The sequence below is a fragment of the Pseudochaenichthys georgianus genome, chromosome 16, assembly GCF_902827115.2.
Source record: "Pseudochaenichthys georgianus chromosome 16, fPseGeo1.2, whole genome shotgun sequence".
Classification (NCBI taxonomy): Eukaryota; Metazoa; Chordata; class Actinopteri; order Perciformes; family Channichthyidae; genus Pseudochaenichthys; species Pseudochaenichthys georgianus.
In genome coordinates this window covers 40,749,842-40,772,414 of record NC_047518.2, presented here as the reverse complement: position 1 = coordinate 40,772,414, position 22,573 = coordinate 40,749,842, and the positions used below count along the sequence as shown (strand labels likewise).

General features: G+C 43.7%; 1 protein-coding gene and 1 long non-coding RNA gene across 4 annotated transcripts in view; one reads left to right on the top strand and one right to left on the bottom strand.

Annotated features, from left to right (window-relative positions):
* Positions 1-3,034: 3,034 nt before the first annotated feature.
* chd4b (chromodomain helicase DNA binding protein 4b) overlaps positions 3,035-22,573 on the bottom strand; it is a 64,427-nt gene continuing 44,888 nt past the window's right edge. The window contains exons 28-40 of one of the 2 annotated variants that reach the window (XM_034101676.2): positions 21,194-21,280; positions 19,875-19,966; positions 18,661-18,794; positions 16,731-16,875; positions 15,435-15,591; positions 12,824-12,909; positions 12,484-12,739; positions 12,233-12,289; positions 10,607-10,780; positions 9,935-10,043; positions 8,529-8,661; positions 7,161-7,356; positions 3,035-3,975 (exon numbers count right to left, since the gene is read on the bottom strand). In XM_034101676.2, the coding sequence (XP_033957567.1) occupies positions 3,773-3,975; positions 7,161-7,356; positions 8,529-8,661; positions 9,935-10,043; positions 10,607-10,780; positions 12,233-12,289; positions 12,484-12,739; positions 12,824-12,909; positions 15,435-15,591; positions 16,731-16,875; positions 18,661-18,794; positions 19,875-19,966; positions 21,194-21,280 (1,829 nt within the window). In that variant the 3' untranslated portion in view covers positions 3,035-3,772. The remainder of the gene's footprint in view (positions 3,976-7,160; positions 7,357-8,528; positions 8,662-9,934; positions 10,044-10,606; positions 10,781-12,232; positions 12,290-12,483; positions 12,740-12,823; positions 12,910-15,434; positions 15,592-16,730; positions 16,876-18,660; positions 18,795-19,874; positions 19,967-21,193; positions 21,281-22,573) is intronic. The other variant, XM_034101677.2, reaches the window with a different exon arrangement.
* LOC139435357 (uncharacterized) lies at positions 16,885-19,853 on the top strand. Of its 2 annotated transcripts, none has more exons than XR_011644643.1 (3): positions 16,885-17,399; positions 18,677-18,801; positions 19,189-19,853. It is a non-coding gene; the product is annotated as an uncharacterized lncRNA (long non-coding RNA). The 2 variants fall into 2 exon arrangements; XR_011644642.1 differs by lacking the exon at positions 16,885-17,399 and adding an exon at positions 18,239-18,587.

Below are 22,573 nucleotides of genomic sequence, written 5' to 3'. Positions count from 1 at the left end.
CATGAACAAAGAGTGGAACAAGTAGAAAAAGAAGACAGAGGAAGTATAAGATTACAGTAAAGAACAGAAAAACACACTCACCTAAAAGACATGTTGGGGGCTCTCGCGGTACGGATGTGTTTTCTGCAGCAGGAAGTGATGGGGTGGACCAGGCTCTCCTCTGTGTACTTCTCTCCGATGGTGTGTGTCCTTACAAACAGTTACCCTCTCAGCTCAGCTCTCCGTGTTCAGCTCAGCTCTCCGCGTTCAGAGCCTCCGACTCTCACGATAACAATCCGGCCGGGTTAATCCTCCGCCCTGTCATTTACTCTAATTGTCTCGACTTCCTAACCGTCTGCTGGAGAATGTGCCTTTCCTGTGTCGTGCTCTTCCTCCGTGATGAGCTCTCCTGCACATCCACATTTGCCTCCATGTAAATTCCTGCTTGTCCTTCGAGGTCTGCATGCAAAGTGCGTCAGGATCTGTTCTGCCGTCACTCGCTCTGTGGCGCTTTCCTAGACTGGAGTCAGCGTTCACATGATGAACAGAAAACATGGAAAGAGGAAACGCATTCAAAATAGTTTAATGTAAGAGCTGGACTTTTTATACTCATCAAAGGGAGACTCCAACCTTTAAAATGATCATTCGTTTAGCGCAGGGGTGGGGAACCTCCGGCGAGACAATTTGATACGGCCCTCGAGGTACATTAACGCGCAAAAAAGAAAAAAAATTAAGAAATCTAGACCGCAAAATAATTAAATAAGCGAGTGCCTGTTTTTCCTGGCCAAGGTCAGGGTCCTTGCCTAACGTGTCATCACGTGGTCTATGTCTCGTCGGACAGGGGTGCAGTTCTGACGGAGAGCACCAGAACGCCGCTAACAAAAATAATCCCCCCCCCCCCCCCCCCCCCACTTAAATCATGTTCACATGGATAGGAAACTAAATACATTGGCACACATCTTGAGTCCATATCTTTCTGTTGTGGTCACCCCACGTGCACGCGCGAGTCATGGTGAGATATCTGGATTCAGACGTTGCTTGTTCTTTGCACAGAATGAAAGAAAGGCCAAATGAGTGGGCTGTGATTTTAGTATTTTTAAGCAGACGTCAATCATTTATACGGCCCTTGGAGGATATTGATAAAATGTAAATGGCCCTTGAGAGGAAAGAGGTTCAGCGGTTACTCACCGTGTGCTACCGTGAATTTGAAAGGAGAAGGTTGTTTTTCTGGCATGCCTCCACGTTGCATGAAGAAAACAGAAAGATAGTCACATTTGGACGATTTGAAGTCTACAAGTGAGGCGTTTAAAGATTATATTAAAACATCCTTCTCACACAATGTTTGCAGGATAATCTGGTTTGATCTGACCAGTTGTTTCCTCACTACTTCCTAAACGCATTTTCATTATTGTTTTAAATAACTATAGTTTTAGGGAAGCAGGGTTCACCTTTTAATCCAATTCGTCTAGACTTCTCCCAGTGCACCACATGCAATGACACTAAGTCTCTCCAGAAAAACGCGATTCTGCGATCGCAGAAATTACCGAATAATCAGCAAAATGGCGCATATTTTTAAAAAGCCGCATATTTATCAAAAGGCCGCATAATCACCGCATTTTTCCACACAAAGTTGAGAAAAAAAAAAGTGAACTCGTCTTGATGATGCGCGACGTCATCAGCTCGCGCATCACAGAAGGTAAACAACACCGTAGAGTGAACGTGTGGCGCTCACACGAGAGTTTCTCTTCACCAAGATGAAAACATCTAATCCATCTCATTTACCGACGAACATCTCTGCTAAAGACCGGGCAAAGCAGTACCCCGATGTCTGGGGGGAAACTGTTCTGCACCCCGTGCAACTGTGTTGGAGCATAAGAGAAGATCCACGGTGACGACCCACTTTGATTCATTCAAACATTCGAAAATGCTTTCTGCTGCTGCGGACAAGAAAGCCAAACAGCTCACGTTCACCGAGGCATCGACCTCCAAAACCCTTTCGAGGGCTACAAGAAACGAGGTGAGTAGCCTACAAGATTGAAGCTGGTCAGATAACGAACGAGTAAATGAAAACAGAATGAGGCGGAGAAGTGTGTGTGTGTGTGTGTGTGTGAGAGAGAGAGTGTGATTAAAATAGCCCAATTGCTTTTACAATATATACATATATATTATAAATAAACATTGAATGTGTTTAATTGAATAGTAAAGGGGTTTAACGTTAGTGGCAGGTTGTGTGTGAGAGAGAATAAATAAATAAGACAGCCCAATATTGATTTTTTCCGCATATTTCGCAACTTCCCGCAATTTCACCGCATAAAATCACATAAAACCCCGCATGTTTGATCGCATAATCAAGGATTTTAGCCCGCGTTTTTCTGGAGGGTCTATAAGTCCAATTATAATTTAGACGTTTCACTAAAACACAAAGTGATGTCCCGTCTGCTTGAAGTCCCCAGAGCATGCTGCAAAGATGGGTAAAAAACGCTCCCAAGTTCTTTAGAAAGTGAACAAAACGTTGAAAAACTGTGGAATTTTTATTGAAGTTCATAAAAACAAACAGCAATGAAAAAAACAACAAGGCGGTAACCATCATAATAATAGTAATAATAATATTTCGATAATGTAAAACAACTTGACAATATACAGTAAGAAATTAAATTAATCGTTTCTCAAAACCATCCCATGTACCTAAAAGCTGCGGAGATATTGCATGTTCGTATTTCGGGAATCTTACAGGGAGTAAATCTGGGATGCAGTCAGGAATGTTGAGGTGCTGCTGGGGGCGTTAGTAGCCGGGATGGGGTCACCTGACGGGGGGGAGGGGGGGTGGAGATTAAGGATAGTGGGTCAAGACGTAGGAGGAGGAGACTGATCTGACTGACTGACAGAAATGTGACGTGGTCTTAAACTCGGTGCTTTCTGCAGTAGAGGTGCACATTAAGAGGCCCTGACACACACACACACACACACACACACACACACACACACACACACACACACACACACACACACACACACACACACACACACACACACACACACACACACACACACACACACACACACACACACACACACACACACACACACACACACACACACACACACACACACACACACACACACACACACACGATGACAATAAAGTTATCTTAAAAAAAAAAAGTGTCAAAAATGTTCTAAAAGAAACAAGAAAATCCCTTGACATTTTGTATGATGCAAAAACAAGTAGAATGCACCAGTAAACTCCAAGCATGCTGCTCCAGTCTTATTCTTCATGTTACATAACAGTTACTCTCTCTCTCTCTCTCTCTTACACACACACACACACACACACACACACACACACACACACACACACACACACACACACACACACACACACACACACACACACACACACACACACACACACACACACACACACACACACACACACACACACACTCCCTAGACACACAAACACACACACTCCCTAGACACACAACACGTTTGACCCTGCAGTAGAGACAAAGGGCAGGTCGGTGCGGCTGCAGTTCAGTCACAGTGCTCAGGATACAGAAACTCCTGAAATCAACGTAAGAAAATCCCAAAATCAATGTGGAAACCTTGTCGTGTCTGCGTCCAGCGGCTGAAGCTCCTCTGAGTCCGAGGGATGGTTTCTGGGTGAAGAGCGAGGGGACTAACCTGTGCTGTACAAGGTTATTTTTTTTGGGCAGGTGGGCGTCTGCTACATGGTGGTGAGGTGAGGGCAGCTAGCCTCAGTCAGTGAGAGTGAAAGGAACGATGTGATTGGTCAGCGCTGCACCTGCATCTGCTGCGACGTCTGTGATTGGCTCTGAGCGGAGAGCTCCGGGGCGCGGCTGGCCAATCGGTTGAGGATGTTCCTCTCTGACATCTGAAGCCGCACGGCGACAGGGGGTATCCTGGCGATGGTTGCCGGGAGACGCGTGACGTCGGCCTTCATGTCGCTTAGCAGTTCCTCGAGCTGTTTGAGAACTGGAGAAACAACACGGAGACAAACTGTGAGAAACCCGCTGTCATCTAAATGTGTAACTCTTTACGATTTTTAGCAAGTATGTTTTAAAATGACCACATTTCAACGTAAGCTTCAGTAAAACCAGCTTAAAACACCTCAGCTGAGGCCTGTACCACGAAGCCGGTTCAACAGACCCTGGATATGTTTGAGTTACCCGGCTGCAGCACAGGCAGAAGAAAATAAAGAGCTTTCTGAACATTAAAGCGTGGAGACATGTCCCACTAGAGACACTACATACTAATGACTTTGCATCCTTGATTTGGATATAACACTAGACCAGTGGTCGCCAACCAGTCGATACGTTTTTAGATGTAAACCTATCATCCACCCCGTTAGCAGGTGCCACTTGATTGACGGATATTTGAGACACCTCAATAAGACAATACATTAACCGTGCTTTACGTGAAGCTCATCATGACACAAGAGAGGACGGCAGGACTGCAATTTCCCGTGTTCAGCGAATGCAACAGAGGCAAGTCACCAGACCAATCAGAGAGTTGCATGGAAATACACGTGTGCGTGTGTCATTCAAGCTCGGCTCTGTGTGTGTGTGTGGCAATAGCGCATTTAGTGTGTGAGAGAGAGAGAGAGAGAGAGAGAGAGAGAGAGAGAGAGAGAGAGAGAGAGAGAGAGAGAGAGAGAGAGAGAGAGAGAGAGAGAGAGAGAGGGACCAGTGTTAGCATCTGGTTAGCTAGCTGCACTAACGGACATAAGGAGCTGTTTCCACAACAGGCTGGAGGAGAGTCCTCCCCTGTCAGACTGAGGGGCTCAGGTGAGCTAAAGGACTCTTGAGTGTTTAGAACGGTTTTGTCACAAATTATTCAAAAGATTATTTCCGCGGCACACCTTCATAGTTCATATGATCATTATAGTTATACAAACAATAAGAGAATAAATGAAAAACAGGTATAAAATACTATATGGCAGTAAAACAAGAATACAGTTTGAAAGGGGAATGATTTGTAAAACATCCATAAAGAAAAAGAAAATCTGTTTACAGTTGCGTTTTCATCCGGCTGCTGAGAGAGGTATCCATAGATCTCCCGGGGGAGCATCCAACTGGACCCCCCTAGAGGAGGTGAGGACTCCCCTAGAGGAGGTGAGGTCTGCCTCCCACTCATAAAAAGTAGCACTTTACCCCTGCCTATATGCCGTGAGCTTCGTTGTAACAGTCATTCAGATGCAATTAGCCTATAAAAGGCCTCAAACTGGAAGCACCGTCTGGGCCGTCTTTTTCACTCAATTCTGCAATAGGTAGATCTCGCTTTTCACCGAGGCCGAGGTCGGTGATCTTGGGCTTAAAAAGGTTGGTGACAACTGCTTTAGACCATAATGTGAATCCATCCTAGTAGAAACAGTTATCACGGTCACTACAGCCAAGCAGCATCTCCCCTCCATCTGGTACATTTTATAATGATTTAAGAAAGGTTGCCGGTGAAAATGCCAATCATTTGGTGCCCGCAGCCTCTCAGAAGTAAGACATGTGTTGCTGTTCTCTGTTTTGTTAATCAACCCAATGACCTAATGATTAAATGAGAATGACGAAGGAAAGCCAAACCCTGGTGTTGTGGGACTATAATCTCTTATAACCTCAAAGCTTTACGACGGGGTGTGCATATTATCTCCTGCAGAGGTCATAAATAGCTCTCCTTGTTCAAACATGGAAGCTGACCACAATGACGCACCTGACATTTATTGCTGGTCACGTTAGTAGCTATATTTAGATATACTTTATATATAGAAATACATATTTGTATTTCCATAATAGCTCCCTTTTCCATTCAGCTGATAGTATCACAACAGGTCGTGCACATTGAAACCATGACGGGGAAAACACTTCCTATTTTTATCCCAATGAAAAGTATATACATAGATTAAGTGAAGCAGCAACACACAAATAAATGCATTTACAAAAAGTGAATAACTTAATAACAAAGCTGTCAGTTTCATGACTTTACATTCATGTAATAAATGTCAATTACATTATCATCTGCGTGAGAAAGACTTCTTTGTGGTCATAATAAACTTGGGATTAACACATTACCAATTACATCAATACCAAAAAAACGAAATATTAAAACTTGCTCAAATCCCAAAATGTTCAAATATGTGTGAGCCAGTAAATAGAAGCTGGCGGTTTCATTACTTTATGTTCATGGGATACATATATAAATGTCAATTACATCGTTATTATAATAATCTTCCTTTTGTAGCGATTCATTTCACTTGGAAAGACATGAGTGCTATAAGCACTACTACTACTACTACTACTACTACTCCCACTACTACTAAAAATACTACTACTACTACTACTCCCACTACTAGTGCTAAAAATACTACTACTACTACTACTACTACTACTACTACTAGTAGCTAAAAACTACTACTACTACTACTACCACTCCTAATACTCCCCACTACTACTAAAACTACTACTAGTGCTAAAACTACTACTACTACTACTACTAGTGCTAAAAATACTACTACTACTACTACTACTACTACTAAAACTACTACTAATACTACCACTACTAAAACTACTAATACTCCCACTAATACTCCTAGTGCTAAAACTACTACTACTACTACTACTCCCACCACTACTACTACTACTACTACTAGTGCTAAAACTACTACTACTAATACTACCACAACTAGTGCTAAAACTACTACTAATACTCCCACTACTACCACTACTAATACCACTACTAATACTACCACTACTAATACCACTACTACTACTACCACTACTAATACTCCTACTACTAGTGCTAAAACTACTACTACCACTACTAATACTCCCACTACTACTACTATTACTACCACCACTACTACTACTACTACTACTCCCACTACTAGTGCTAAAACTACTACTCCCACTACTTTTACTACCACTACTAATACTACTAGTGCTAAAACTACTACTACCACTACTACTCCCACTACTACTACTACCACTACTAGTGCTAAAACTACTACTACCGCTCCCACTACTACTACTACCACCACAATAAAGTTGACTTTGAAAAGCGCTCTATTACTAAAACACATTATCATCAAATCCCACATTTTGTCTTAATATGTTCCAGGTGCATGTGAACCCCCACTCCACCTTCATATATGTCTGACTCCCCAGGAGTTTTACCTTTATGCAGGACAGCGTTGGCGGGCTTGTTTCCGGCCATGGACTCCTTGCTGAGGTGCTGGTGGGACTCGGCCAGACACTCCACCTCACTGAAGCGGGTGTTCAGAGCCATGGAGGGGTGGGCCGTGTCCTCCGCCATGTTCAGGTACGCAGCGCGGCGCAGCTGCTCCTCGATCACCAGCGCCTGCTCCAACAACTGACCAAGGAACACAGAGAGAAGACATGAGCATGATGGGAAAGAATATGAATTAACAACAGACAGAATCACTCTCTCTCACAGGGGACGACCACTACTGCTACTCGTGATAATACTAGTGTTACTACCACTACTACTGATAATACTAGTGTTACTACCACTACTGCTACTACTACTAGTGTTACTACCACTACTACTACTAGTGTTACTACCACTACTACTGCTACTACTACTGCTACTACTACTACTAGTGTTACTACCACTACCAGTACTACTACTGCTACTACTACTACTACTAGTGTTACTACCACTACTACTGCTTATACTAGTGCTACAACTACTACTGCTACTACTACTCCTAGTGTTACTACCACTACCAGTACTACTACTACTAGTGCTACTACTACTACTACTGCTGCTTATACTAGTGCTACAACTACTAGTGTTACTACCACTACTACTCCTAGTGTTACTACCACTACCAGTACTACCACTGCTACTACTAGTGTTACTACCACTACTACTACTACTAGTGTTACTACCACTACTACTGCTTATACTAGTGCTACAACTACTACTGCTACTACTACTCCTAGTGTTACTACCACTACCAGTACTACTACTACTAGTGCTACTACTACTACTGCTTATACTACTGCTACTACTACTAGTGTTACTACCACTACTACTCCTAGTGTTACTACCACTACCAGTACTACTACTGCTTATACTAGTGCTAAAACTACTACTGCTACTATTACTACCACTGCTTTTACTGCTACCAGTGCCAACACTACTACTACTGCTGCTGCTTATACTAAAACTACTACTACTAGTGTTACTACCACTACGACCACTACTACTGCTTATACTACTACTAAAACTACTACTACTGCTACTAGTGTTACTACCACTACTACTAATAATAACAATAATACTAGCTACTACTACTACTTATATTATCACTACTATTACCACTTCTACCACAAATAATGTTACTACTACCTCTACTACCGCTTCTACTAAAATGATATAATCTAACAAAGATCCAGACAGATTTAGAGGTGGATTTGATGCGATTGCTGGACAAATGGAGTAGAGTACTTCCTCATAACACTTCCCCTCGCTCCGGTGAATAATAAACACGATGGTGGCGGGCGGTCTCGGCTCACCTTGAATCTGCGGGCCAGGAACTTGTTTTTGATCTCCAGGAAGTTTCCTCTGCTCATCTCCCCTTTGAACGGCTCGTTGAGGATGGCGAACCTGACGTCGTTCTGAACGTCCTGCCAGCGAGCGTAGCCGTGACTGAGAGACCGAGGTCAAGTGTAATAACATGGATGTTTCACGAGGGGTCGTATTATCGGATGCTCAAGCAGGTTAAGTGATATGGGGCAGCTGCACAATATCACTTCGAGTAACAATCGGCCCATATCCTGATTTGATGACAGCGTGGTCGATAAAATACCCTTTATAGCAAGATGCCCCGGTACATTTCCATTTCTTGCCAAACCAGTTTTAAGGAAACCAACAAAAATGTACCGTTTTATTATATAGTAGAAAACCAGGTGATTTTTATGTAGAACAAGATAAGGGATGTACCCGTTGGATTACATCGTCATTCTTAAAGGTCACCTATTATGCAAAATCCTCTTCTTCATGTCTCTTCTACATCAACATGTGTCCCCTCTTCTTCATGTCTCTTCTACATCAACATGTGTCCCCTCTTCTTCATGTCTCTTCTCCATCAACATGCGTCCCCTCTTCTTCATGTCTCTTCTACATCAACATGCGTCCCCTCTTCTTCATGTCTCTTCTACATCAACATGTGTCCCCTCTTCTTCATGTCTCTTCTCCATCAACATGTGTCCCCTCTTCTTCATGTCTCTTCTACATCAACATGTGTCCCCTCTTCTTCATGTCTCTTCTACATCAACATGCGTCCCCTCTTCTTCATGTCTCTTCTCCATCAACATGCGTCCCCTCTTCTTCATGTCTCTTCTACATCAACATGTGTCCTCTCTTCTTCATGTCTCTTCTACATCAACATGTGTCCCCTCTTCTTCATGTCTCCTCTACATCAACATGTGTCCCCTCTTCGTCATGTCTCTTCTACATCAACATGTGTCCCCTCTGTGGAAAGAGACTCTGAAAGTTTCAGGAACAAAGATTCTCTCTCTTTTTGATCCATTTCTAAAATGAGCTGATCAGATTTTGGCCACTTTGTGATGTCATAACGATGTGTTGTCTTGTGTAACCATTAGCCAATCAGCAACCAAGGTAACCCCCCCCCCCCCCACCTTATCACCTGCATCTCCTCCTAGAGCACCATTGAGTTCTTTGTAACCAAATCTCTCTCAGAGGGGCGTGGGGAGGGGCTCCTTATTTTCATCTGAAGTAACAGACAGAGAATCAGCACTTTGGAAACAGGACTGAAACAGAGGGGTTTATGGGTAATGCTGCAATGATCGGTTTGGTGTTTCAGCCAATCAGAGACAGGTTCTGTATATATCTGACCTATAATATATTGTTGAGAAACAGTATAACAGGGAACCTTTAAATCGTCCATTTGAAAGGATACTGTATTATTCCAGCCAGCAGCCAGTAGTCGTGGCGGCGATGCCAAATCTCGAAGGTCTTCTTGGTGACGGTGGCCGCTCGCTCCTCGTTCTGCCACAGAGAGTGAAGCTCTGTAAGGGAGGGAAGAGAGGTCAGAAACAGAAACTAGAGAGAAGGAAAAGAGTGGTGTGTGTGTGTGTGTGTGTGTGTGTGTGTGTGTCGTGGCTTTTTTAATCCGTTTCTACATTTAATTTCCATTTCCCGATCGTTTTAGCGTTGAATCAGATCCGATGTATTCTTTGATCAAGGCTGCATACAAACATGAAGACAAACGTCCTCGCTTCAAAGTAACTAAAAGTTTCAAAAAAGAACACGGTCAAAAGACTATACCGTCTAATCACAAACTCAGCTGTGTACCATTGTCATGCCACATATAGGCCTATAGACATGCACGTCATACCCGACAGCGCACGTCATACCCGACAGCGCACGTCATACCCGACACATACCCGCTGCACATTGGACAGCAAATAAGTGAGACTTAAATGAACATCTTGTAAAGCGTAGTGTGACTCACAAAAACACGCCTTATATTAATAAGACAAACATTCAAACCATAATGATGAAAGGATGGCTCTAACAGTGTGTGTGTGTGTGTGTGTGTGTGTGTGTGTGTGTGTGTGTGTGTGTGTACCTGTGAATCCTCCGTCAGCGATGTTGAACATGAACCTCTGCTTGGTGGCTTTCTTCTTCTCCTCCACGACGTTCACCACGGCTGCAGCAGCTGTTGCTACCTCTCTGCCGTTCTCTCCGTTCTGCAGTTTGCCCGACTCGTCTGTTTTCACGGCGTCTTTATCCTCCTTTTGCTCTGCGAGAAGAAACGGAAACATCTCAGTATCATCGTTGCAAAATGAGTGTGTTTGTAAAGCTAATGATCAAGATGATTGGTCAGTAGCAGCGCTTCCCCCAGGGGGGCGTCTTGCCGCCATTTGACGCCCTTATTCAGCTCGGAGCGCCCTGAACTCGAGCCGAGGGCGTCCAAACAAATACATAATTTGAGAGAAGATCGAGAGTTTTTATAGCTTGAAATGACGAAAAGGAAAAAGGACGTCCCTCTGCTGGAGAGGCAAAGGAGTCTGCTGGGATTCCTTTCGCTGCCAGCAAAGCGAGCCTTGGCGGGGGGCGCTAGTGGAGCACGCACGTGAACTGAGAGCGCCGGATCCTTGCAGCGGCGAAACTGAGGCTCCGTGGTAAACTGTGGTAACATGACGAGCCGTTTGGGAGCCGGCTCTTCTTATGGCGCATTTCCACTGCAGCGGGTAGCCCCGTTTAAGCGTGTTTACGCGTCCTTAATCGTCCAGTAAGTTTTTGGTGGCCTTTCCATATAGCGTAACACCGGCTAGCGGGTACTTTTTCCGGCCCCATAAAATCGTGGTTCTATCAGGCCAGGGCTGAACTAGTGACGTCGACTGCCGATTGGTCAGAGAGAATCGTCACAAGATCGAGCGCGAGATCATCCCTAGCGTCGCATATATATCTAGAAGCAAGCTTGCAGCATTTTTATACACAGCATGTTTGTAAACGGAGGAGCTACAAAAATGGCAACGTCAAAGAAAAGCACACCGTGGTCGACCGAGGAGGTGACGACGTTCCTGCATCTCATTGGGGATGATAAAATCCAGCGGGAGCTCGACGGGAGCCCCGCCTACGCTGCGCTGCTACCCCAGGTCCTAAACTGTAATGGAAATGCGCCACGGCATCGGACGGCCAGCGAGGCAGCCCGAGGCCTGAGCGAGGACGCTTAGGGACGCTTAAACGGGGCTACCCCGCTGCAGTGGAAATGCGCCATTAGTGAGCCGAGCCAAATGATCCGGCTCACTAAAAAGAGCCGGAATCCCCATCACTAATACGTAGAGATAGAATCTATAAGGGACGGCTCAATTCAAAATTCAAGTCACGTGACGTCACCCCCCCGCCCTCGGGGTGGACGCCCTCTCAGCCCTGGTCTGGAGGAAACACTGGTCAGTACTATGCGTGGTAATAAGGTGACAAAATACATCGGACAGGCATCTCACCGTCACTTTACAGTCAACACCGCTTTAAAAGTTAGTGCTTGTAAAATGCACAAATCTCATTTTGAAATTCCCACTTCTCACGCTTATTTAATTTTCGAATAACAGACGGAAAAAAATCAAGGAAGAGAGCCGGGTGTGAATATTTAGGTGCAATTCACATGCACAAAAACCTATAACTCGCTGCCATGAGTAGTTTTAGCACCCCAGAACACGTCCTGTCAGAGTGTGTGCTTGTTGACATGTACCTTTCTTCTCCTCTGTGGGCGAGCTGGTGTCCATCTTCTCATCTTTCCCCTCCTCAGCTGAAACAACAAAAGCACCGTGAGATAATGCAAAGGGAAAAAAGGCACAATGGAAAAGTTGTTGTATGTGTTTTGCATTTGACTGTTGTATATTTGTGGTGTACTTCAAAGCTATATATTTACACATGTAAAAGCACAACTAGGGACAAGAGGGGGACATGTCTTAGATAACATCGCCCCTTCAGCTGCCTCACCTTTAGACTTGTCCTCCTCTGACTCCGTCTTCCCCTCCGAACTTTCACCTTTGACCTCAGCAGGAGTGTTCTTCTCCGTCTCCGAAGTCTTCTCGTTCTCTGCTTTGTCCTTACTCGTGTCCTCCGTCTCCTTCTCCTTTCCTTCGTCTCCATTTCCTGTCTCCTTCTCCTCCTTCCCCGCGGCCGAGTCTACCTCCTCTCCTTTCTTTTCGACGACGACGGGGGATTTTTCAGACTCATCGGGGATTTCAATAATCTAGAGAAGTAGAACGTTCCAGTTATCAAAATGTGCGTTTGCTGTTGCTCAAATCTCATGAGACTGTTCTGGATCTGAAATCACCTCGGAATCGTCTGCCTTCTTGGCTCCTTTGCCGTCCTCGACTTCCTTCTTCACGTCTTCCTTGTCCTCAGACTTCGACAAATCTTCTGACAAGAAATATTAAAAGGTCAGGAGGTCAACAACACGATGCTATGCAGAGATAGAAAGTCATTTAACTAATGTAAGGGCCACACATTGATTTAAGGTGTTTTTTCTAAACTGTAGTGGCAGGGGAAAAGGTTCAAGGCCGGTTGGTTATCATGAAATGAACTATGATGTATGATACATGTATGATATCCTCGCAACTGCAGTTGCTAATGTCCACTGCTATGTACGGTTTGAGTCATTAAGCCTCATCTGCATATTCACCTGTCGCGGCGCGCCCAGGGGTTGGTTCTCACGGGAGGAGGAAGTGTGTGTGCGGCGAATGCGGGTACTCAGAGGGATATTTAAGTTTCCTCAGCATGTGTATATATATGTTAAAATGAAACGGGGAAGTAACTGAAAATAACTGAATGTGGATATTGCATCGACCGACCACGAAGCACGTCTCCGTGGAGAGGGCGCGCACAGATAGAGATTCTCTCCAACACAGGTGAGATAACGCCGATTACGTTGCATTGCATTTAGCTGCCGCTTTTATCCAAAGCGACTTACAATAAGTGCGTTCGACCAGGAAGACACAAACTTGAAGAAAACAGAATCATAAGTACATCAGGCTTCATAGAGCAAGAACATTTCAAGTGCTACTCAACTGGCTTTAGATAAGCCAGTCCTTTATTAGTATATAAGTGCTTTGTTAATAGTTCCATCGCTCGAGGCCGATCGTCGTGTTTTCCTTCTCTGTGGATTTGAGCCTAAATAGGTCGACAAACATTTCCGTTTTTTGCTGCCGACGGGCGCACGAGCAACAGCTTCTTTTTGTCAATGGACTATAGTGGCCTGGATTAGGCAGTAAAGACCATTTCGGTTTATCGCCGGGCGGACTTTTTGTTTGTGTTTTGCTTGGCTGGAAAACTGTCAATCTTTATTTATTTATATAGCACATTTAAAACAACCTTCAGTTGACCGAAGTGCTGTACAGGCAGCAACTACAATATTAAATAACACAATGGGAGTACAATAATAAAACAATCATTAAAAACATAATAAAAAGCACAATAAGTAGAAACATATAATAAATAAATAAATAAAAAACACACAAATATAAAAATGTAATGTTCAACTAGTATTAAATGCATAATCAATATAATTGAATAACGTATAAAACCTGTCTTTGTTTATTTTGTGAATGTAGACTGTCGTAAATACACTTCCATGCGGACTATTTTGTGGTAAGAGGAATGTTTCCGTTGATCAGTTGTGTCTTGCCTTTATATCATTATTTAATATCACAGCTGTTTTTGATAGTTGATCGTGAGCTGAAGGTTGAATAAGTGAAGGCTGTTAAGACAGTCAGCTGACAAGTCAAAATACTGTGTTAACCTGAACAAAGACCAACTGATGCCCAACTCTCACAACTTCCAACATACTGAGGGTTGTGACTTAAAACGTTTACTTCACATTAAGTTTCCCTTTGGGGAAAACCTGAGGTGAGGCGTGCGGTGCTGAGGTTAGTGCTGGGAGGAAATGGAAATGTCTCCTGTGAAAGGATCCCCTTAAAGACAACATGTCACAGCACACTGTGGAGGCTGTCAGAGGAAAGACACTTTGTATGTATTTTCGTATCTATTCTGTGGATCTCGTTTTTCATTCTTCTCAAAGCCTTAAATCAGCGTTGCCTGCAAACTCTTAACACGTTGCATCTGGTCATCGTGTATTCGAATGCTACTGTAACACCAAATCGTGTGCACTGGATGATCCGGCTGACAGTATTACTTATAATGATGCTGAAATTAATTAATGCATGTAGTACAATATATAAATATGTTTTATTAAAGTTAAAGTTAAGTTAAAGCCTTTTATTGTCATTATACACGGAGTACAACGAGATTCAGAGTGCATTAGATTTGATTGGACATTTTACTTAGACTTCTTACGTTTGTTTAAATGTTGTGTGGGTGTGTGTGTGTGTGTGTGTGTGTGTGTGTGTGTGTGTGTGTGTACCTCGTTGGGCTGGGACGGAGTGTTGGGCTTTGTGTGCGTGTGTGTATACCTGGGACAGGAGTTGGGACAGTGTTGGGCTGTGTGTGTGTGTGTGTGTGTGTGTGTGTGTGTGTGTGTGCGTGTGCGTGCGTGCGTACGTGTACCTGGGACAGGAGTGTTGGGCTGTGTGCGTGTGTGTTTACCTGGGACAGAACTGTGTGTGTGTGTGTGTACCTGGGACAGAACTGTGTGTGTGCATGTTTACCTGGGACAGAACCGTGTGTGTGTGTGTGTGTGTGTGTGTGTGTGTGTGTGTGTGTGTGTACCTGGGACAGACTGTGTGTGTGTGTGTGTGTGTGTGTGTGTGTGTGTGTGTGTGTGTGTGTGTGTGTACCTGGGACAGGAGTGTTGGGCTCTGTGTGTGTGTGTGTGTGTGTGTGTGTGTGTGTGTGTGTGTGTGTGTGTGTGTGTGTGTGTGTGTGTGTGTGTGTGTGTGTGTGTGTGTGTGTGTGTGTGTGTGTGTGTGTGTGTGTCTGTGTGTGTGTACCTGGGACAGGAGTGTTGGGCTGTGTGTCTGCAGGAGTTCCAGATGAGGGGGTTTTTGAATCTTCTCCAGCAGCTAAAGCCGCAGCTCTTTTGTTTTCCTCCAGCTCGGCCATCCAGGGCATCGACCACTGACCGTTCACATGCTCAAACTCCTGCACCTGGATACCAGAGGGGGGAAGTAGTGGAGTACAAATACTTCGTTACTGTACTTAAGTACATTTTTCTGGTATCAGTACTTTACTCCACTACTTATTTTTCTGAAGCCTGAAGTATTTGATTTTTTTTAACACAAATACCTGTACTTTCTACTTCTTACATGTTGAACCCAAATACCTGTACTTTCTACTTCTTACATGTTGAACTCAAATACCTGTACTTTCTACTTCTTACATGTTGAACTCAAATACCTGTACTTTCTACTTCTTACATGTTGAACTCAAATACCTGTACTTTCTACTTCTCACATGTTGAACTCAAATACCTGTACTTTCTACTTCTCACATCTTCCAAACAGCTGGTTCCTTTAGTCTGAATGTGTGTTTGGTGGCCTGATCATTATTATTTAGAGTCATTGCGTGCCTATTGATGTGAACACGATCTGTTGTAGCAGGACGGGGGGAAATATACACACTCCAACAGATTCCCTCAGAAAAAGGGGAGTGGCTAATCAAGCACCCCTGAGAGAAGCTGGAGGAAACCAATCAAGGCAATGATTGGCACCTGTGTGCTGTTAAAGGAGGCCAGCACGTCATTCAACAGAAAGAAGCAAGAGGAAGTGGATCTAGCAAGGAGGAAAGTGGATTCCTGAGGACTTCATCAGAGGAATCAGGCTATTGTTGCCACTGAACCCAGGAGCTGTTGGGGAGACATCTAACTTTCCCCTTCCCGGTTAAACCCTGATCTCCTCTGGCCTGGCGCCCTCAGATAAGTTATTCTCACTACCCCAATATCATTTCCCCTCCTCTTGCACTCTACTGTCACACACCCCCATCCCCTGAACTACACTCTCACCCTGAGTGACAAAGGACACCAAATACTAAGGGAGGTCAGGTACTCTTTAAAGCAGCTGCTAGTTATGGGTACTTTTTACTGAAGTACATTTTGAAACCTCTTTACTTTCACTTGAGTAAAGAAGTTTAGTCAGTACTTCTACTTTCACCAGAGTATTTTTAAACACGAGTATCTGTACTTATTGAGTAAAGGATGTGTACTTTTGCCATCTCTGTCACTCAGTCAGGGATTAAACACTCGAACTATCTACACATGCTCTCCTGATACTCGGACTGGGACTCCATACCTTTTTCCTGATGAGGGACATCACCCCTATGCGTGTGAGCACGTGTTGTCTCGACAGACCCTCCCGAGGGACGCCGTCTGCAAACGTCTCGGCTCCGTCAGCGCCCGGCTCACACAGGTGACGCATGAACAGAGACACGTAGGCCCTGCGGACACAAAGAGGTGGAAGGATGTCACGGAGAATACGTTTAGATAATGTCAATGTGCACAAATAAAACACACGATAGATATACTCAAGTGTTAAGATGCTTCTAGGGCAAACGGCTCCTCCAAGCAGGTTTAGAAACGGAGGAAGAGCTGACATATTTTCACATAACTCGGTGAACAAAGGGTTTATTTCAAGCAAACCAGAGTGATTGTTAGACGAGGAAAGAATAACCATTACAAGTTTTGGTTTGTTTTATTTTGTTAAATGCGTCTGCCTTGGCATTTGATGCTAACTTTAAAAAGGTCCCCTATTATACTGTTTATATACAGAGCCTGTCTCTGATTGGCTGAAACACCAAACAGATCATTGCAGCATTACCCATAACCCCCTCTGTTTCAGCCCTGTTTCCAAAGTGCTGATTCTCTGTCTGTGACTTCAGATGAACACAAGGAGCCCCTCCCCACGCCCCTCTGAGAGAGATCTGGTTACAAAGAACTCAATGGTGCTCTAGAGGAGATTCAGGTGATAAGGGGGGGGGGGTACCTTGGTTGCTGATTGGCTAATGGTTACCAAGCCAACACATCCTTATGACATCATAAAGTGGCCAAAATCTGATCAGCTCATTTTCAGACAGGTTTTTATAGAAATGGATCAAAAAGAGAGAGAATCTTTGTTCCTGAGACTTTCAGAGTCTCTTTCCACAGAGGGGACACATGTTGATGTAGAAGAGACATGAAGAAGAGGGGACACATGTTGATGTAGAAGAGACATGGAGAAGAGGGGACACATGTTGATGTAGAAGAGACATGGAGAAGAGGGGACACATGTTGATGAAGAAGAGACATGAGGAAGAGGGGACACATGTTGATGTAGAGGAGACATGAAGAAGAGGGGACACATGTTGATGTAGAAGAGACATGAAGAGGGGACACATGTTGATGAAGAAGAGACATGAGGAAGAGGGGACACATGTTGATGTAGAGGAGACATGAAGAAGAGGGGACACATGTTGATGAAGAAGAGGGGACACATGTTGATGTAGAAGAGACATGAAGAAGAGGGGACACATGTTGATGAAGAAGAGACATGAGGAAGAGGGGACACATGTTGATGTAGAGGAGACATGAAGAAGAGGGGACACATGTTGATGAAGAAGAGGGGACACATGTTGATGTAGAAGAGACATGAAGAAGAGGGGACACATGTTGAGGAAGAGGGGACACATGTTGATGTAGAGGAGACATGAAGAAGAGGGGACACATGTTGATGAAGAAGAGGGGACACATGTTGATGTAGAGGAGACATGAAGAAGAGGGGACACATGTTGATGTAGAAGAGACATGAAGAAGAGGGGACACATGTTGATGAAGAAGAGACATGAGGAAGAGGGGACACATGTTGATGTAGAGGAGACATGAAGAAGAGGGGACACATGTTGATGAAGAAGAGGGGACACATGTTGATGTAGAAGAGACATGAAGAAGAGGGGACACATGTTGATGAAGAAGAGACATGAGGAAGAGGGGACACATGTTGATGTAGAGGAGACATGAAGAAGAGGGGACACATGTTGATGAAGAAGAGGGGACACATGTTGATGTAGAAGAGACATGAAGAAGAGGGGACACATGTTGATGTAGAAGAGACATGGAGAAGAGGGGACACATGTTGATGTCGAGGAGAGATGAAGAAGTGGATTTTGCATAATAGGTGACCTTTTACTTGTCAGTTTTCGTAATGCATGGATTTTTTTTATCGACGCCAAAGAAGTTTTGACACTCACTTGAATTCCTTCTCAGATTTCCCTCGCAGGTCCCTGACCAGCCACTGGTTGGTGAAGGCGTCCTGCGGAGGCATCCCATAACGCATCACTGCGTTCAGGAACGCCTTCCTCTGGCGAGCATTGAAGCCCAAAACCTGGCAGGTGATAAAGAGATCCAGATGTTTCAAACCGTGTGCACAATCTGCTGTTTCAGTACGACCATCACACACTGGGCATTCACATGGATATCGAGCAATCGGTGCCGTCAATATAAGCTGTAATATTATAGCAGTACTGACAAATGTGCTGGTATTTCTATTTTATACATCTGTACTCCAGTCTGACTTGTATAATTGTTAATGTGAAAGACTATGAATTGTTTTTTGGGTGCGTTGATTCTTACATGCGTACCTGCCACAGGACGGCATGTAGAAATGAGCTTATAATAATCTGGCATCAACTATTCTCTTTTATTGAATCTGTTTATGTACATTTTAACTCTTGTTTACATTAATACATTTAATGCATATCATTTTGTTATTTCTATAGTTGGGGAATAATTTGCCCTGCATGTCGTCCTTCGCCCTCCGACGCAGCTGACCAGCCGTTATCTCTCTCACATTGATGTTGCCAGTTTGTGACCGGGCAACTGTCGGTCAGAGATAGTTATTGTTGTGGGACACCTGGAACACATCCTTCCCGGGGTGTAGATGACCCCGAGCCATAAGCGACAACAACTGTGATTCAGTGTCCTCAGCTGTTTAGTCCATCTATTGAAGAATGTTGATTATTACACTCTGAACTAGTTAAGACCTGGAGCTCCAGGAGGGACTTCAGAATTGATTGTGGCATCTCTGCCCTGTGGTCAGACCGTGGCCCGTGACGTGTCGTTTGGATTCTCCAGCCGAAGCTCCAAATAAACCGTCAGTGTTTGCCATCAAAGCTCCAGCTCTCCTCGTGTCTCTTTGAGTCCTGACTCCAATTGCTTCAGAAGTTTCCCCCACAACTATTACATGTTTTTCGTATTTAATTGTATTCTTATTATCCCATGTGTACGTACTATCTGTGTTAGTGTCTTATTCTGATGCTGCTACAACACCTGAATTTCCCTAATGCAATCAATAAAGGTCAATCTCATTTTTTATGAATGGTATTAATTCCAAAAATGACTTAATACCAACATTTGGGGTTAAAGAAAAGACACTTTCGAGGCATTCCTGTTCTTGATGTCTTACCTCGATGTTCCCTCCGACCCGGGCCAGCAGCGGAGGCAGCGGTTTGTCTCGATCGTTCCTCAGCCCTTTGCGGTTCGGTCTGCGGGCGTTAGCTAAAACGAATATAGCGTTAGTGTTTACAAGATCCACATTCAACGCAAGGTGAATTTTGAAGAATGGTGGCGTGTCTTCTTAACGTCCCCAAGCTGCTCTACACTCACGGCTCTTCTCTGACGCTGATCTCGCTTCACGTCTACATTCAACACTTTCAGAACATTTAAAACTAACAGCAGTGTTGTGGTGTACTTCATTTAATGCAATTTGCAACAGAGCCATAATTGAAATCAAGTATAGAATCCATACAAAACATGTACATATTGGATCACAGTCAAGCAATGTATCAAATAAATAATGCTGTATAAGAGAACAATTGCATGACACACTCAAACACTCAGTTAATATGAACACTAACAGTATCTTTGTCGAGCAAGAGAACAGTCCAGCTGCTTGACAATCCTTTACTTTTCTTTCCCTATTTCTTACTTTCCTTGATTTTTTCTTCCCTTTTCCTCCTTTCTCCTTTTCTTTCTTCCCTTTTCTTCCTTTCTCCTTTTTCCTTTCTCCTTTTCTTTCTTGATTTTTTTCTTCCCTTTTCCTCCTTTCTCCTTTTCTTTCTTCCCTTTTCCTCCTCTCTCCTTTCTTCCTTTCTCCTTTTCTTTCTTGATTTTTTTCTTCCCTTTTCCTCCTTTCTCCTTGACGCAGAAACCCCTGCTGTTTTTTGAGCGGTCGTAGAGGTGGTCAATGAGGATATCATAGCTGTCGTCTGAATCTACATCTGTGGAGGCGGTTCGAAGGATGTTAGTGGGAGAATGTCTCAAAGGGACAAATCGTAAACTGAAATTACAACTCCATAGGTCTTAAACGGAACATCCGTAACATCATGTGAAGAGTAAAACCCCTGAACCACAGAACAGGGCGTCGTTGAAAGGCATGTGGTTGTTTTTTTATTGATAACATGTCACTATTTATCACTGGAACTGTAAAAAGAAATATAGAAATTATTGTTGGATTTTCAAATGTATGACAGTCCTTGAATGCATCACGTGTGACCAAGACTTCTCTCAGGACAAACATGAATCGTAATCACTTCGTGTGTCATTTAAAATGTTTCCAAAATGAGGTGTGAAGGTTTGAAAAGCCAGATCCTATGAAGAAATATTACATTCTGTTCTCCTCGGCACAACTGGAGAGCCATGGATGACTCAGTTACATCACAAACAGTTACACACACACACACACACACACACACACACACACACACACACACACACAAGCTTTACCTTCGCTCCGTTCGTCAAAGTCCTCGTCACCTTCCTCCGAGGCCACAGAGTAATCTGATTGGTTGTCAGACTGATCCTCCTGCCAGTCTAAAGGAGGAAAGGCAAAACAATTAAAAAAGTACAAAGCTACTCCGTGTGTGGACGGACTCATTTACTGATGGACAAGATACATGAACATTAAACTACTCATGGAGCAGCAGCCTACTTTATCAAATCAACTCCAGCGCCCCTTCACAGGTAATCGATAGTGTAAATACACGACAATTAAAAGAACATTTATTGAATTGTTACTGTCTACTCTCAACCAGGAGAGGGAGCTACTGCTTCTCAGTTTCTGTGAATATATTATCAAATGAATATTGGTCATGGTTTGGTGTATTTAGTGGTTTGACAAAGTATTCATAAGTCTTCTGCAACCCTGAATTAATTTAGCCAAAGTGGACCAAAGGAAAGCAGGAATCCTGAAGTCAACTGCAAGACCTTTTAAGACCCTTCCCATACATTTGAAGACCTCATCGCCACTTGGAGTTTTAACCGGTTACCTTGGCGACACACTTTACCTCACATTGACTATATACAGTATTGATTGTCCTTCCTCCTTATCTTCCAACCATTTGGACGCAGACTTGCATTTCCCCATAACGATGTTGCTTAGCAACCGGCGTAAACGGAACTTCGCGCTATCAAGCAGTGAGCGTGCGATGTCCGTTTCAGATGACGTCAGATCCAACGGGATGCCATCAATAAACTCCACAGAATCACACGCCACACCTACGCCATGAGTACATTCAGGCAGACGGTAGAACACAACCTCTCTGGACACTTTATAGACTTATAGAAAACAAGCTACAAAATGTAACACCTTGGAAAATGCGTTTAATTCTTTTTAATAGCCTTAATTTTCGCTAAATTGATTTATCAACTTTTAATACTTTTGCGGACGCCCTGAAAGGTGACAAGAGACTGCAGGATTATCACAATAGTTTTACAATAATTGATATCACTCTATGTTCAAGACCTGACCTTCATAGTCCCCTTTATGGAACCGCCCCCTTATTAAAAAACAGTTTTTAAGCATGCTTGATCTAAAATACACCTCTCAATATGAAACACAACCCACATGTTTCTATGCCAAATCTACATATAGCGGTTGAACAGATTAGGGCAATGTGGGGGAAAAATGATTTGGGATTGTTTTTGACTTATATTGCAAATGCGATGTTTTTTGCGATATTAGAGGGAGACGGCCTTTTTGAAACATTACTCAAATGGCATTAGGTGTCATCTTGGAAGAGGATCCAAACCAAACGGGGAGCTTTTTATCAAGTCTGTGGAATACCAGGAGTTCTCTGCAGCAACGCTTAATTCAGATTTCATATA